Source organism: Heloderma suspectum, chromosome 6 (assembly GCF_057233095.1).
Source record: "Heloderma suspectum isolate Gila_16-S chromosome 6, 16-S_ref, whole genome shotgun sequence".
NCBI lineage: Eukaryota > Metazoa > Chordata > Lepidosauria > Squamata > Helodermatidae > Heloderma > Heloderma suspectum.
In genome coordinates this window covers 863,118-878,186 of record NC_139463.1, presented here as the reverse complement: position 1 = coordinate 878,186, position 15,069 = coordinate 863,118, and the positions used below count along the sequence as shown (strand labels likewise).

General features: G+C 52.8%; 2 protein-coding genes across 5 annotated transcripts in view; both read right to left on the bottom strand.

Moving 5' to 3' along the window:
- KMT2A (lysine methyltransferase 2A) overlaps positions 1-7,613 on the bottom strand; it is a 66,846-nt gene extending 59,233 nt beyond the window's left edge. For all 4 annotated transcript variants that reach the window (XM_084860592.1, XM_084860593.1, XM_084860594.1 and 1 more), the window contains exon 1: positions 7,146-7,613. In XM_084860592.1, coding sequence (XP_084716718.1) covers positions 7,146-7,532 — 387 coding nt within the window. In that variant the 5' untranslated portion in view covers positions 7,533-7,613. The remainder of the gene's footprint in view (positions 1-7,145) is intronic.
- A 3,718-nt stretch (positions 7,614-11,331) lies between these two features.
- On the bottom strand, positions 11,332-14,283 carry ATP5MG (ATP synthase membrane subunit g). Its single transcript, XM_084860608.1, has 3 exons — positions 14,049-14,283; positions 12,407-12,567; positions 11,332-11,492 (listed from the first exon to the last, which is right to left on the bottom strand). The coding sequence occupies exons 1-3, from the start codon at positions 14,110-14,112 to the stop codon at positions 11,394-11,396; spliced, it is 324 nt and encodes a 107-aa protein (XP_084716734.1). The 5' UTR covers positions 14,113-14,283; the 3' UTR covers positions 11,332-11,393.
- Positions 14,284-15,069: the final 786 nt, after the last annotated feature.

The following is a 15,069-nucleotide window of genomic DNA, read 5'->3' as shown; positions in this document are numbered from 1 at the left end:
TCTTCTCTCTCCCTTGTAAAAAGACAGTTCTCTTCCCACACATCCCAATCCGTGTTGTGTTACAGGCATTGCCTGTTTGGTATCACTGGCACCGAAGAACGTCTCAAGCCTTTTTCCTGCGAATCTCTGGGGTTCTACGTGAATGGTTGCTGGGCTGTGGGAGGCCTTTCCTGCTGGGAAGGTGCTGTTGTCTATTCCTGAGAGCACAGTTGTGCCTTGTGTGGGCAAGCAAGGAATGTGGTGCAAAGAACACCATGAACGGGGCATTCTCTCTGAAACTGCATGTTGATAAGAACATAAGAAGAGCCCTGCTGGATCAGACCAAGGGTCCATCTAGTCCAGCATTCTGTTCACAGTGGCCAACCAGCTGTCAACCAGGAACTGAAAAGCAGGGCATGAGCGCAGCAGCACCGTCCTGCCCATGTCCCCCAGCAACTGGTGTACACAGGCTCACTGTCTCTGGTACTGGAGGGAGCATACAGCTATCAAGACTAGTACCCACTGATAGCCTTTTCCTCCAGGAATTTGTCCAACCCCCTTTTGAAGCCATCCAGATTGGTGGCCATCACTACATCCTGTGGTAGCCAATTCCACAGTTTAACTGTGCACTGTGTGAAGAAGTACTTCCTTTTATTTGTCCTGAATCTCCCACCAATCATCTTCTTGGGATGACCCCAGGTTCAAGTATTTTGAGAGAGGGAGAAAAATGTCTCCCTATCCACATTCTCCACATGACACATAATTTTGTAGACCTCTATCACGTCCCCCTTTACCCTCCTTTTTCCCCCAGGATAAACAATCCCAGCTGTTGTAACCTTCTCTCATAGGGAAGATGCTCCAGCTCCTTGATCATTTTAATTGCCCTTTTCTGCACTTGATTGGTGCACTGCACATGTGAATAATTTGGGGACATCCTCAACAAGCAACACATAGTTGGTGGGTGGTGGCAGAGTTTCTAGGGACACTCCAAGAGAGTCTGTCAGTGTCACTACCTTGGTTTGTGTTTGTATAGGTGCTGTTGATTCTGCTGCTGGTTGGACATAGAATCACAATTGCATTATGCCAGCACTGGGCTTTGTATAGCAGCCATCGGCTTGATGGAAGCATAGAATCCAGCTGCCTACCCATTGTGACCTTGAGAAATTATTTCTAAAGAATTCAGCTTTCAGCTCTCCCCTTCTGTAGGAATGTTATTTAAAATTAAACAAGATGCTCTTTATGTTGCATGTGTTGCTTTTAATTAAACAGATGAATTTTACTCAGAGACTCAGAAGTTTTTACAAATAAAAACCTCTCTTCCTCCAAAGACCCCCATTAATTTTACCTACAGTAAGTCCTACTGGACAGAGGCAGCAACTTCCACTTGCCTGCCACAAATCACTGCTTCCTGCAAAAGTCAACGCAGGCACAATTGCACAGAGGTACTCAGTCACTGACTCATGCAGACACATTCTTGCACCACTGCCTACATCTTCTCTGAGTAATGCAAAATCTGGATGACCTGAAAGGTGCTTGCCCCCAGCAAGTTGGATGCCCAGTAGTCACAACGCTCCAGAGAAGCCTGGGGCTGCTGTTTACTAAGAGGCCAAGAATATATCCAATAGCTTGGATATGGGGGAAATTGCCATCAACATTTAGTTCTGAAAGGTTTGCTCATGCAGGATGCTGCCCAGTAGAAGCATCAAGTGAGCAACTGATGCATCAGCTGATCAGAAGCAAAATGTAAAGTAACAACGGTAAAATGAAGACTCTAGGTTCTAAAGGATCAGTGTAAAGTGCACAATTTTCAATGGGAAAATGTCACACTTCAGAAGAAAAAGTATATTCACACAAACCTCTAAGATGACTATGAAGGCAGGAAGCCATCCCTTCCTGCAACAATTTCAGTAAAGCTTGCCTCCTAGAACATTAAGATCCATTCACTATTGCAGCACAAAGGTGACATCACTATTTTTATTTATTTGGTTTTAATATTTGATATCCTATCCTTTTACTGAATTTCCAGGGTGGTTTACAGTGTATACTAAAAATACAATGGCAAAGAAATACCAAAACACAGTGGAACAGCCCAAAAAGGAAGCAGCACTAAAAGGACTGGACAAAAAGGTCTTTGCGTGGCGCTGGAAAGACACGCTGCACCTGCACTCGCAGTTAAGATGTCATTTACATTTTAAGCTTCTTTCCCAAACAGAATCATAGAATAGTAGGGTTGGAAGGGGGCTATAAGACCATTGAGTCCATCCCCCTGCTCAATGCAGGAATCCAAGTCACAGCGTCCCTGACAAGTGGTTGTCCAGCTTCATCTTGAATGCCTCCAGTGTGGGAGATCCCACCACCTCCCCAGGTAATTGGTTCCATTGTTAAATTGCTCTAACAGTCAGGAATTTTTTCTTGATGTTCAGCTGGAATCTGGCTTCCTGTAACTTGAGCCCATTCTTCTGTGTTCTGCACTCTGGCATGATCAAGATCCTGGCCTTCCTCTCTGTGACAACCTTTCCAGGACTTGAAGAGTGCTATCCTATCTCCCCTCAGTCTTCTCTTCTCAAGGCTAAACATGCCCAGTTCTTTCAGTCTCTCCTCATTGGGCTTTGTTTCCAGTCCCCTGATCATCTTCGTTGCCCTCCTCTGAACCCTCTCCAGTTTGTCTGCATCCTTCTTAAAGTGTGGTGCCCAGAACTGGACACAGTACTCCTGATGAGGCCTAACCAGTGCTGAGTAGAGGGGAACTAGTACTTCACAGGATTTGGAAGCTATACTTCTATTAATGCAGCCCAAAAGAGCATTTGCCTTTTTTGCAGCTATATCATGTCGTTGGCTCATATTCAGCTTGTACTTAAAGCTCAGATTTCTTTAACATGAAATAGCTACTTCAGCTTTATTTGCAAATTTATTTGCAAATTTCAAGTCCAGCATTCTTGATCTCAGTTTATATTTTAAAATAATAATTATATATATGGGTCCCAGCACCTGTTGCTGAAAGAGTAACCCAAGCTTCCTAGCTGCTCAGAACACTTCATCAGGCCCCTTGGAAGAGCGGCCAGTTCTCAGCAACATCCTCGAAAGCCGTCTCTCCAGTTCTCAGGAAGGAAAAGGGCACTCCCAGAACAGAAGAAACAAGACCTGCGAAATCACTGCCACAATGAAAAGTCCAACTTACTCATACCAAACAGTTTGGAAGAGATGGAATCTGCCTATGCCAGTCATCTCATATTGTGTACACTGAATGACACAAGAGTAACCTTAACAGCAAGTATCCCAATGGCAGTGAGAGTCTAAGCTTCATCAAGTCTAAATACTCTGAAGTCTAAAAAAAATTTGCACTGGAAGTTTTAAGCTAATAATGACAATCTTTGCATGGAGGTTTACTCATTAGGTTTGTGACACTGCACCAGTATTTGCTGGTACAGCAAGTCTTATGACTAAAATGGAAAGATATATGCATCTGTAAACAACTGGGAACCATATATGGCCTGAGTAGAATTCTGCATAATGCAAAAGCTAACATATTCATTCACAAACATTGGCCCAGCCAAATGTCTTGCCTCTGTGAATGGGACAGCTTTACCATGCAAGTATCTTATTGTTCTTAAATATGCAATGAATAGGGGTTTCAAAAATATGTAAACGCCCCACTGAATGATCCACATATGTTCTACCTCAGTTAATCTGGCCATCCTACAGCAACCGTTTAACAATGTTTTCACTGAACCAATCTCTCCGCTCCAAATATAAGAGTTATGGTAGTGAGCTGTTTATTTGAGAAGCTCATTATGAAGAGAGAGAATGCAGTTGATAGCGCATTGGAGTGAATGCATGAAATCCAGGTTCAAATGTCTGTTCAGACAGAAAGCTGACGGAATAGGCCCAGGCATTGCGACTTCTCATTCTAACTGATTTTTCATGATTGCAGAGAGAATAAAAAGAACCCCAGCACTCACAGCTCTGAGTTTCTTGGAGACAGGATGGCACACATATGCGAACCAGTGAAATGTGGCTCTCAGTTCACTGATTCTAGTTTAGTTATACTGTTGCATCCACGTGTTTTCACGGGAATGTAAGCAAATCTGGAAACATCTTTAAACTTTTAAACGTCAAGGTAATTACATAACATTACTGCATCTGAAGGCTCAACTCATTAGGGACTTTAGGAAACCGCACCTAGTATTATCTGAGGTTGAAACTGCTGGAGAGGCAGAACAACCAGGTGCCAATGGACCCTGCCTTGACAAGAAGTAAGAACAGGTAAGCAGCAGTAGCAGGCTGCATCAGATCAGACCCACTGAAAGCCTTGACTTTACAGGAATCATGAATAATGCAAGTGCTGCATAATTGTTCATAGGATATTCGTCAGGTTCATTTGGAGCCAGGGAAACAGGCCAGTGTCCCAGAATGTTATTTGCAACCTGAAGGAAAAAGCATGTTGAACAGTGGAGTAATAATTGTCTGCTTGATATTAAATAGGCAGCAATTCTGTCCTGTTTAGCAATAAACATGCCAAGCAGGACCGCAGTAGCATGTGTATTACCCCAGATCAGCATGCAGAGCCAGCATCTTTCTTTACATGCATTTAGAAGTTCCAGCTACACATCATGAAATCATTGAGAAATTGAGTCCACATTGACAAATTACCTATCAAAAGCACAAATGCTGCAATTCTTAAACCAATTCTTCTAGAATAGCTCCTCTGTCTTCAACAAGTGGGTGGACTGCATCCCAGGCAACAAGGAAGATAGCTAACACACAGCCTAACTAGACAGCCCGTGAATGTCCATCTAATGAAGGAGTGGCTAACTTGGGGCCCTCTAGATGTTTTAGCGACAGCTGTCTTCATTCCTCACCACTGGCTATAGCTGATGGGAGTTACAGGCCAAACCAATGGGAGGGCCACAAGCTGCCCACCTCTGATAATGCAAATGACAGGAAGAGGAGCAGCAAGAACACTTCAGGGGCTTACTCTGTTGCCCTGTGAGCCTTTTCTGGGTCTTCATTGCTTATGTAACTGACAGGAAAATGTTTTAGGTCATACCTTCTCATAGTACAAGAAAACGAAGATTTACAGAGAGAGCCAGTGTGGTGTAGCGGCTAGAATGTTCGACTGGGAGTCGGGAGATCCACGTTCTAATGCCCACTCAGCCATGGAAGCTCACTGGGTGACTTTGGGCCAGTCACAGACTCTCAGCCTAACCTACCACACAGGGTTGTTGTTGTGAGGATAAAATGGAGAGGATTATGTATGTCGCCTTGGGTTCCTTACGGAGAAAAAAAGGCAGGATATAAATGTAATAAATAAATAAATAAATAAATAGTTAAGACAACCCTTGAATCAGCTCAAGCACATCTATACCACCATCCCTGATCTACATGACACAGTACTGTGTCAGAAGTGTAATATTCTGGAACAGCATTCAACTTAACCATCCTCAGTGAATACTTTTTTCACAACAAGGACTGGAGCGGGGGGGGGGGGGGTCAGCTTCCCTTCTCACCCACAGCATCATCGGGGAGAAGAAAGTGGGAACAGCTCTCACACTGAGCACTATAAAAGGGGGCATAATTGCCCCTCCACATACTGTATTGCCAACCCTAAACCTAAGCGCTATTAAGGGGGGGGCGGGTGTAGGCTGCACAGCAAGCTGCTTAGCCAACCCCCTACCTGAGTGTTAACTCCTAGAGACAGCTAGCCCAGCTAGGAACTATAGTGCTATAGATTTGTAGATCATCGGGGAGATTTGTGGATTTATTATACAGCCCTGACTCTGAGCAGTAAAGTACACCGGGGGGGGGGGGAGCATTCCTTTTTCTTTATTGAAAAGGAAGGAAATTTTGGGCCCAGAGGTGCCAATTTTTGCTCCTTTTTGCCTTTGTACAGATTCTGACATCTCCCCCCACCCCTAGAAGGGCTTTGTGCCTATATACCTCATGAAGAGAGAGGGTTTTTTGGTCTCTCCTTATTTAAACACATAGTAGCATTGTTCTATATACCTGGAAAGCCCACTGAATATGCAAAAAATACCACGTTGTCTGTGGATGGCCCAATTTCACTACCTTAGTGGTTGGCCTAGGGCCACTGTTTGCGCTGCACCTAACGTTCAGAGTGGCCAGATTGTTTCCCTTTTTAAAAACTGAAACAGTGATGCTTCGGACTTTTGCAGGAATCTGGAAAGATAGAGAATAGAAAAGAGCAACTCCAAGCAGCTACCTCATGATTTAACTATATTTGTTAAGCTTTGTACAGGTTGGTGCCGCAGCTCCCATTTCAGCCTCCCTGCCTTCAGAGCCTTTCCCTGCAGGCAAGATTTTGGCAGCAACCCTCAACTCTTTGTCCCTCAGTCTGTCTGTTGTAATAACTGTCTGCATCCCAGAGCACAACGTTCACTCCTCAGGTTACCAACTCCAACAGGGTCAAGTAATCAGTCCCCACCACTCAAGAGCACCGCCTTGAAGGCTGCGGCTTCGGGCTCCCCCGCTGCTCACAAGGGCCTGGCTTGGCTGAGGAGAGGAAGCGCGGCTGCGACAGGGCGGGCCAAGGGCCAAAACAGACGGCGACCCCCTGCCTGCTCCTGAAACGACACGTCCCTACGCAGTCTGTCCCGCGTCTCTTGCAACTAAGCCGAGGCAGCACTGCGGGGAGGGAAAGCCTATAGGGCTGCCCGGCAAGGGGGGGCGTGCTCGGGGAGGGAAGCCCAGCCGAGACCGTCCGGATGCTGCGCTCGTGGCCTAGGGGCGGAGAGACAGGACCGCGGCCTGGCCGCACCTTTGACAGCTGGCAGGGGGGGGACGTGCGGAAGGGGGGAGGGAACGTGGCGGGGGGCCCGCCCCAGCCCTGCTCAGCATATCGCGGAGGGGAGGGTGGAGGCAGGTGCGCCGCGCCGCTCGCTCCCCCGGAGGGAAGCGCGGATGCTCGTCGGGCCGCGCCTCCCCCGCCCTGAGCAGCAGCGGCAGCAGCATCTCCCGGGGAGGCGAGGTGGGCGTGCCGCCTGCCCGTCTCCCGCGCCCGGGGCTGCTGGATGCGCAGCGGGCTGCACGAGGGCGGCTCCCGGGTCACAGGCAGAGAGCCGCCGCCGCCGCCGCCTCCCGAGGCGGCTCCGTCCCCGCCGGGCGCGGGCGCCCCCCGCTGCCCCGCCTGCGCCAGCCGGCCTGCTCACCTCTCCGCTGCCCGCCTCGGCCCCGCAGGCCGCCCGGAACCGGCGCAGGTTGATGCCGATGGCGGCTGAGACCTGCAGCGCCGCGTCGAAGCCGGGAGCCGCCCCCGCGCTGGCCCCCGCCGAGGAGGCCGGGGCGGGTGGCGAGGCGGAGGCGGAGGCCGATGGGGAGCCGCCCGCCCCGCCCCCTCCGCCGCCGCTTCCCGCCACCGCCGCCGCGGCCTCCCCTGCCTCTGCTGAGGGGGCGGCGGCGGGCGGCGGGTCGTGAGGCGGCTCGGCGCGCAGGCTGCGCAGGGCCGGCACCCGCAGGCGGCAGCCCCCGAGCCCGCGGCGCCCCCCGCCGCCGCTGCCGGGCCGGGCCGGGAAGCGCCACCGACCGCTGTGCGCCATCTTCGCTGTGAGGCGACGAGCCAGCGCGCGGGGCCGGCCGCGCCCGGGAACCTGCCTGCCGCCCCGCCGCCCCTAGGGGCGCTGCACGCGCGCGCCGCCCATCCAGGTTCCCGGGCCCGGCCATGGCGCCGCCCCGCGCCTCGCCTAGCGCGCCGCACGCCGCAGGGGGGGCTGCATAGCCGCGACGCTCATGCAGGGTCCGGGGCTCCGCCAGTGCGCCGCCCCGCCAGCGGTATGGCGCAGCAGCCCGCCCTGCCGCCCGGCGTCACTCTGCCCGCCATGCTCGCTCCGGGGCCCGGGCAGGTGGGCGGCGCTCCGCACGGACTGCGGCTGCGAGCGAGCGGGGAGCGGGAGGTCGCGGCCGCCCCTTCGCGGGGTGCGGGGCGGAGACCCCGGCCGGCCGCGGGAGCGCCCGCCGCCGCGCGAGCCCGAGCCGAGAGGGGCGCGGGCGGGGCTTTCTCGCGTGCCTCGGCGGAGAAGGCGGCGCAGCCAGGGCCGGCCGCTGCCGCATGGGGCGCCCCGCAGGCGGCCGCCGGGCCGGGGCGTCCCTGCTCGCCTTCTGGGCGTGCCCGGCCCGCCGGGGGACCGCGCGCCCCGCCGCCGCGCAGCGCCCCGTGGGGGCTCCCCGCGGCGGAGACGAGAGGCTGCTGCCGGCGCCGCCGCCTGGGAGGCGCCCCGCCCGCCGGCCGCTTGGGGAGCCGCGGCTCGCAGGCGGGGGGAGGCGCGCGCCGAAGAGCCGGGGCAGCTCCCGGCTCCCCGCGAAAGGCCCCGAGAGAGCCGCCGAGGGGCCGATGGCGCGCCCGCGGCTAGCTGGACCGGCGCTCCGCTCCGCTGGGGAGGAGGGCTCCAGGCTGCGCTCGGCGCGCGCCGGACCAGGCTCTCTCGGCAGACTGCGCGGGCAGCCCTCGCCTTGCCCCCGGGATGCCTCCCATCCTCGTTGCGGGCTCGGGCTGCTTTGCCATGGCCATCGGACGCCCGTCGTTGTAGCGATTGCGGGGCCCTCGGCGAGTCACGATCTGTGCTTGGCAGGGTTTTTCGGGAATGCACCAGGCACATTAGACAGGGCCAGTAGACCATCTCCTCCAAACCCCTGCCAAGCAGAAGGCAGACGTCATTATGCTTGCTGTCCCACGCAAACAGCATCGTGAGGCGTCATGCCAAGTTCACCTGAACTCCCTTCTTCACTGCAGGTTCCTGAGCAGGGCAGGTAAATGCACCCTATGCCATTTCTGTTGCTCCCCGCAGGTAGAAGTGCTGCCTATCTCCCCAGTTCCTTTCCTGGGGTTTCTCCTCGGCCAACTTAAGATTAAGCTCCATGTAGGCATTGCCTGCTGGGATGGTAAGCAACTGTGCCATAACAATACTGGTGTCACTTGCAAGCTGGAAAAGGAGGGCCAGGGAAGAGAGGTGCGTCAGGAGAGAGACAGCAGCTCAGAGGACTGGAAGGTCATAGAATCACAGAATAGTAGGGTTGGAAGGGGCCTACAAGGCCATCGAGTCCAGCCCCCTGCTCAGTGCAGGAATCCAAGTCAGAGCATCCCTGGCAGATGGCTGTCCAGCCTCGTCTTGAACGCCTCTCTCTGCACCAGACCTCTTTGCAACCCAACCTTTTGCAAAGTTGGGCCAGTCCCTAATTTAAGTCTACATTTAAGTTTCTGGGCCACAGTGAAGATAACGTTCCTTGTTTTCTGGCAAACTTGAATGTTTTGCTACAGTAATTGCACCCGATTGTAGACATTCCCACCCTTGTTTTGAGCCTTGATGGTTCAGAAAAGAAACTAAAGTACTATGTTTCCAAACAAGGATGGCAAAGAGGATCACACCAGCCCACCCCTCTCTAAATTACACCCCTCCGAGCCACTGCAGACTCTGCTGCTCAGAGAAGACTGGGAAGGGCTGGGGTCTGCTGGCTTTCCTCCCAGGAGCACATGCGCCAAGTGCCAGCCCCCAGCAGCCTCTTCAGACTGCAGAATGGCGCCAAGAACTAGCACTGCCACCCCTGCAGTTGCAACCTGGGCTTAAAGGGCACAGGGTGTCACGTTGTCTGGCTATCTGACTCGGCAACGATGATCTTTCTTCAAGAACAAGACCAATTCCTTCAGCAGCATAAATTCATATATGTATATTATATAGCTAGATAGATACACACACACACACACACACACACATATATACTATTCTATACTACTATTCTATACTATTCTATATATATATGGAACAGCAGAAGTGGGCATTGCCAAGATACCTGTATTAACAGTAAGGAACTGAGTCAAGGGAAGACAATATTTCAGGGAGTTCTCAGTGTGGAAGTGACACTGAACAAATTCAAGGATCAAAACTCAAATCACCATTATGAAAACGGAGAGACTAGGAAGGTTTACTGAGGATGCCCTATTAGAGGGCACCACCACACAGGTATACTTTGGCCAAGGTGTAGAATTTTGGCTTTTTGCCCAAAGTAGTAGTAAGTGATAGAAGAAAGTTTCCCACATCTTTCTGCTGCTGTGCGAGAATGAGGCAGCCATATTTGCCCCCAAGTGCTCCTGGCTTGGAGGAGGTTTAAATACGCATTTGGATTTCTAGACAATTGTTTTTGTGTGTTGTAATTCAATGGTGCACAAAAGGAAACCCTTGGCAAAGCTGCATATCCATTAACAGAGCCCAATCACCAACATCCATCACAATATCTTATGTTGCTTCCAGCAATGGCTGAATTCTCGTGGAAAGGCACCTGTCGTTTTCCACACTTCCATGAGTAGTTAACTTAGACTTTACAGGACAGCAATATCTAGACCATATTTTGCAATAACTAGGTCATGCTGAAAGCAGCATACACCTCATGCAAAATCCCAAAAATTCTTTCCAGCAGTCAGACCCAATTAATTCCCTAGCCATAAGATGTCAGCCAGGTTTTTGTTTTAATTTTTTAAGTGAAGAAACCATTACTGTAAATGGTGGCACTGATCTGTTGAATTCAGAAAGGTGTCCATGACATCAGCCAGCCACTGGTACACTTGCAGCTAGAGAACTATTGAAGCATTATTTGATCATAGGCCAGTTAACCTTTGGCTACAGAAGTTGTTTTTCACACACCAGCCCATCTTAGGAAGTAGCTCCCATCTTTTCAGAAGGCAAGATCTAAGAAGGGTACCCAAACAGGGCCTTCTCAGTGGTGGCCTTGTCCCTGACTGCATGAAACCCAGGCAAGTCCATTCCCTTCAGGTTCTACAAAGACTCTTAAAGCCTTGTTTGAACAAGATTTCAGGGAGAGATAATTGAGGTTTGAACAGTTTTCACCCAGCACAATTCAGGATTAGAAGTATATGCGCTATTTTAAGTCATATTCTCATTAGCATAACTGTGAGATGAAAGTGGAATATACAAAAGCATTCCACCATGAAGAATGGTTTCTGTTAGGAAACCTCTAGTGCTGTGTGGGGTGTCTAAGCACTTAGAGCTTCAGAGGGAACCTACTCACAATTTCCTAATGGAACAGGATCCTGGATAAGCCAAACTACAATGCTTGCAATACTGCCCGGATTTTAACGTTGTCTGACATCAAGCATCAGGCCAGCACAAAAGCACTTCTACAGACAGGGCAGCAATCAAGAAATACTCCCATTCATTACTGGAGGGCACAGACCTTCTTTCGTGTGTTTATGGAAACAGCCAAGTAAACACAGGATTGGGGGGGGGGGGGCAGAAGAGGAATAGTGGTTTCAGGGCTCCTTGTCAGCCTTCAGGTCATCATCATCTGGTTCTGCCTTGGTTTGAACAGGATTAGTAGACACTACCACAGTTCCATCTCAGTGCCATAATTTATTACTAAGACACCATTAGGGCTCAAAAGCAGAAAGACTTTCAGACATTATATCCAACCAGGCCACGTTTGCCTATGATTTCGCCAATGTAAAACCACATCAGCACCTCAGTAGCCACCAAACCATTCCTCAGAGCTTCCTGAAAGAAAAAAAAGAATCACATTTTACAACTCTTGCCACTGCAGCAAGTCCCTCCCCTGATAATTCCTGTAAGCCACAAGCAACCTCAAAGAAGCCTTCTTATAATCTGTGATAGTGCTTCACATACGCATTACAATGACATACTGAAGTTGCTATAAGTCATCTGTCCCCATAATTCCTCCACAAGACTGGCAAAGGAACAGAAATTTTAGCATTTCATCTTGTGATCTGCAAATGTTTAAAATAGTCCAGGCTCAGCGAGAGGCACCTCTGCAGCCTCCCAGTGCAGCCTCCGCTACCTCTGAAATTCAGGGGGAACCCCCCAAATTATTACTTTCTTGCAAACAAAATGGCATCTAGAGCAACTACAGAGTGTCAGAAGGGTCAAATTAAGTTGTTTGCAAGCTAATTTTTACCTTTTGGGCATTCTGTAGCAGCTCCAGACACCATTTTGTTTTGTTTTTATTCCCCACTCCCATTTTTGGCACCTGTGGGGAGGTGTGGCCTGTAAGGGCTGTTGGAGGGTGAAAATGGCCTCTGGACCTTCAGAAGTTGCCCACCCCAATCTAAGTAAAGCTTTGCAAGCTATACCACTTGCAATGCTCTAAAATGGCATGAAAAAGCAATCAGCATGACAATTTACAACAGGTTTGGAACAGTTTCTTTTCATCTGGGTAGAGGTTTGGGGCAGGGGGCAAGAAGGAACTTCAGTGGAAGCAGGTTACCCTATGACTAATAGCTAATTCATAGCTAATCCTGGACAGTTTACCAGCCTGTATGTGGTCGATGGTCCAATCCGCATTTTCTCAGGAATGTCAGTAGGGGGTGTTTTACAAATCAAACTGTTTGTTTTTATCAGGTATTCAGGCTCATGATGTTGTTGGTGACCTTTCACCTGCAGCTTGCAGTTACCTTGACTGTGAGTTGTGCAAGGCGGCCAGTCTGGAAGCTCTTCACCAGGTCTTTCATGCTGTCAATGGCCTTAGGAATTTCAGCAGGAGTTGGAGGAGCCAGCTCAACCCTGGCATAGTACCAGAAAGTGGCCAGGCGAGGCCTTGAATAAGTGATAGCAGCTAGAAGAGATAAGAGCGGGATGAAATGGAGAGCAGAAACAGTGGATGTATAAGGCAGACTTTATTCATATGTCAGCATGATTTGCAGCTGCACGGGTAACACCACCACAGATCACCTGTGCTGGGGTGGGGGGTTATGCTCAGCTGAGGAACTATTCTGCACACACGGCTAAGTCTGTGGTCCATCCCATTGTGAGGTCTTTGGCTGATTAACCAAGGTTAGAAAGGTATTCCAAAGCCCTGAAGTGTTTAAGCACCATGACAAAGAAACATCTGCTTCTCCCCCCGCCGCCTTCCATGTATCTATTTACCACAGCATGAATCTATTCAGTGGCCAAACTCACTTGAGTGCAGAACTGCACCAAAATTTAAAGTAAAGCAAAACCGATCAATTCTTTCCCCCATTGGTAATGATGATCTCTTCAAAGTCTTGCTATACAAGTAAAAGGAACAGTGAAATCTACAAGATAAAGAGGGAGGAGGTAGATGGGCCTGATTGTAAAAACGTGGGAGAAGGAAAGTCCAATGACGCTATGCACTGTGGCACTGAGAAGACTCTCCAAGCAAGGGCCAAGTCAACCCAGAGTCTGCACTTGTCACATGTTGGTTTGAAGGCAAACACTAAACAAAGAAAAAGATCTCTCTGGTGCCTTCACAGTGACACAGCCCAAACACCCACCTAACCCACTGACCAGCCAAAGGAGCATCGCAGGCTCAGGAACTCCCTGTGCTTTACCACCCACCACCTCGTACATCAGGCTTTCAACAGAGGTCAAGAACAAAAAATGAGATTGCAGTACGTTAACTAATGGTCTTGAACGCCATTCGCAAAGTGCAGCACCCCGCAGGATAGGCAGGTGGTGACTGAGAAGGAGCCCTTCTCCATGGCCCCATATTTACAGAGCCCCGCCCGCGGGGCAACGTTTGGTGCCATGGGATCAGCTTTTAGGGCCAGATTAAAACCACCTTTTTCAGCCAAGGGTATGAAGGAGAGATTCGACCCACTGCAGGCATTTTAAGGGGTTTTATCCTAGTGGTGCTTGCGTTGCTTTCTTGTTTGGGTTTTCTGCACCGCTCCCTGTGGATTCCAGCATTGTTTAATGGAAGCCGCCGGGGAGGAGAGCTGGGAGCAGGAAAGCGGGGCGCACACGGGTTACACGAGACCAGCACAGGCCAGGCATCGACTCGCGAGGAGCCTCTACACAGCCCAAGCGTCCCTTTCGGCGTTTCATCGTTTCAGCGAAAGCCTCGGCCGGGCCGGGCCGGGCCGCGCCACCTCCCCGCACGCTCGCCACGTGCCCAGCTAGCGGAGGGCAGCACCGGGCCGCCTGTCCCCGGAACCTGGGACGGCCCCAGCGGGCGAGCCTCGGCCAGGCGGCCCGCCGCCGCCTCCGCAGTCACCCTCCGAGCCCGCGGCGGCGGGGGGAGCCCGGCCAGGCGCCCCGCCGCGCCCCGGCTGCCCTCGCTCGCTCGCTGCTCACCGGAGACGAGCTGCGGGCCTCTGGCGGCGGCGGCCTTGACCAGCTTCTGCGCGGCCTGCGCCATGCCGGAGCCGAGGGAGGGAGGGACTGGCCGCCCGACGAGCCCGAGAGCCGCTCCAGCGAAGGCCCCCGGAGGTCACCGCCAGCCGCCCGCCAGGACCCCGCGCGCGGCTGCCCTGCTCCGCTCGCGGGCCACTCTTCAGCGGGCGTTCACAAGGGCACCCGCTTCCGGGACGCGAGGCGCATGCGTGGGAGCACAGCCTGCTTCCCCGGCGGAGCGGCGGGCCCTTCGCGCGCAGGCCGCGTTTCCGGGCCGTTTCCGCTTCCGGCGCCTCGGCCCCGGGCCGCCACTGGGCGCCCGTGCCGGGAACGGTGGCCTGGGCGGCCGCGCCGCTCGCCTCGTGGGTGCGCGCAGAGGCGTCGCGCCCCGGAGACGCGCGGGCGCCGCCGCCCCGTCCGCCGGGGATCGAGGCGCGGGCCGCGGCGGCAGGAGCGGCCCCGCCCGCCGCGGAGGGCCCGCGGCGGGGCCCGGAGCGCGCGCTGCCCCTCGCCGGCGCTCGGGCGCCGTCTCGCACCTCCGGCGGCGGAGCGCGGCTGCCCCCAGCGCCATGCTTCCCGCGGGAAAGCCCGGCCCGTGGCGCCCTCGCAGGGGGGGCGCGGTGGGCGCGCCCCGGCGCCCGGGTCTGCGCAGGGGCGAAGCGCGGGGCGCCCGGGCGGCGTTCGGCCGCGCCCGTGTGTCGGGCGCGCGGTGCGGCGGGGGCTCGCCCGGGCGCTTTTCTGAGCATCCCCGCGCCGCCTTCCGCGCAGTAGGCGCTGCGCTGCGCGGAGGCAGCAATGGGGCAGGCGTTTCCCCATCTCTGCCTTTTACTGGGTTTCTCATCAGTTTGCCTTCTGTGACACGGGTGACTGGCCGGGCCCACCATTTTGTGAATAGGCAACCCTCGGCCACCCCATAGCAACTGTGGGTTCCAGAGACTGCCTCTCGGTTTTGGCACTCGGCCTCCATCTGTGCCTTGTGCTA

Excerpts from the sequence above, each read along its gene's own strand:
- ATP5MG (XM_084860608.1), bottom strand. The coding sequence starts at position 14,112 with ATGGCGCAGGCCGCGCAGAAGCTGGTCAAGGCCGCCGCCGCCAGAGGC. Across the intron at positions 12,568-14,048 it reads AGGCCCGCAGCTCGTCTCCG|CTGCTATCACTTATTCAAGG; the intron begins GTGAGCAGCGAG and ends TATCTCTTCTAG. Across the intron at positions 11,493-12,406 it reads TTGCACAACTCACAGTCAAG|GAAGCTCTGAGGAATGGTTT; the intron begins GTAACTGCAAGC and ends TTTTTCTTTCAG.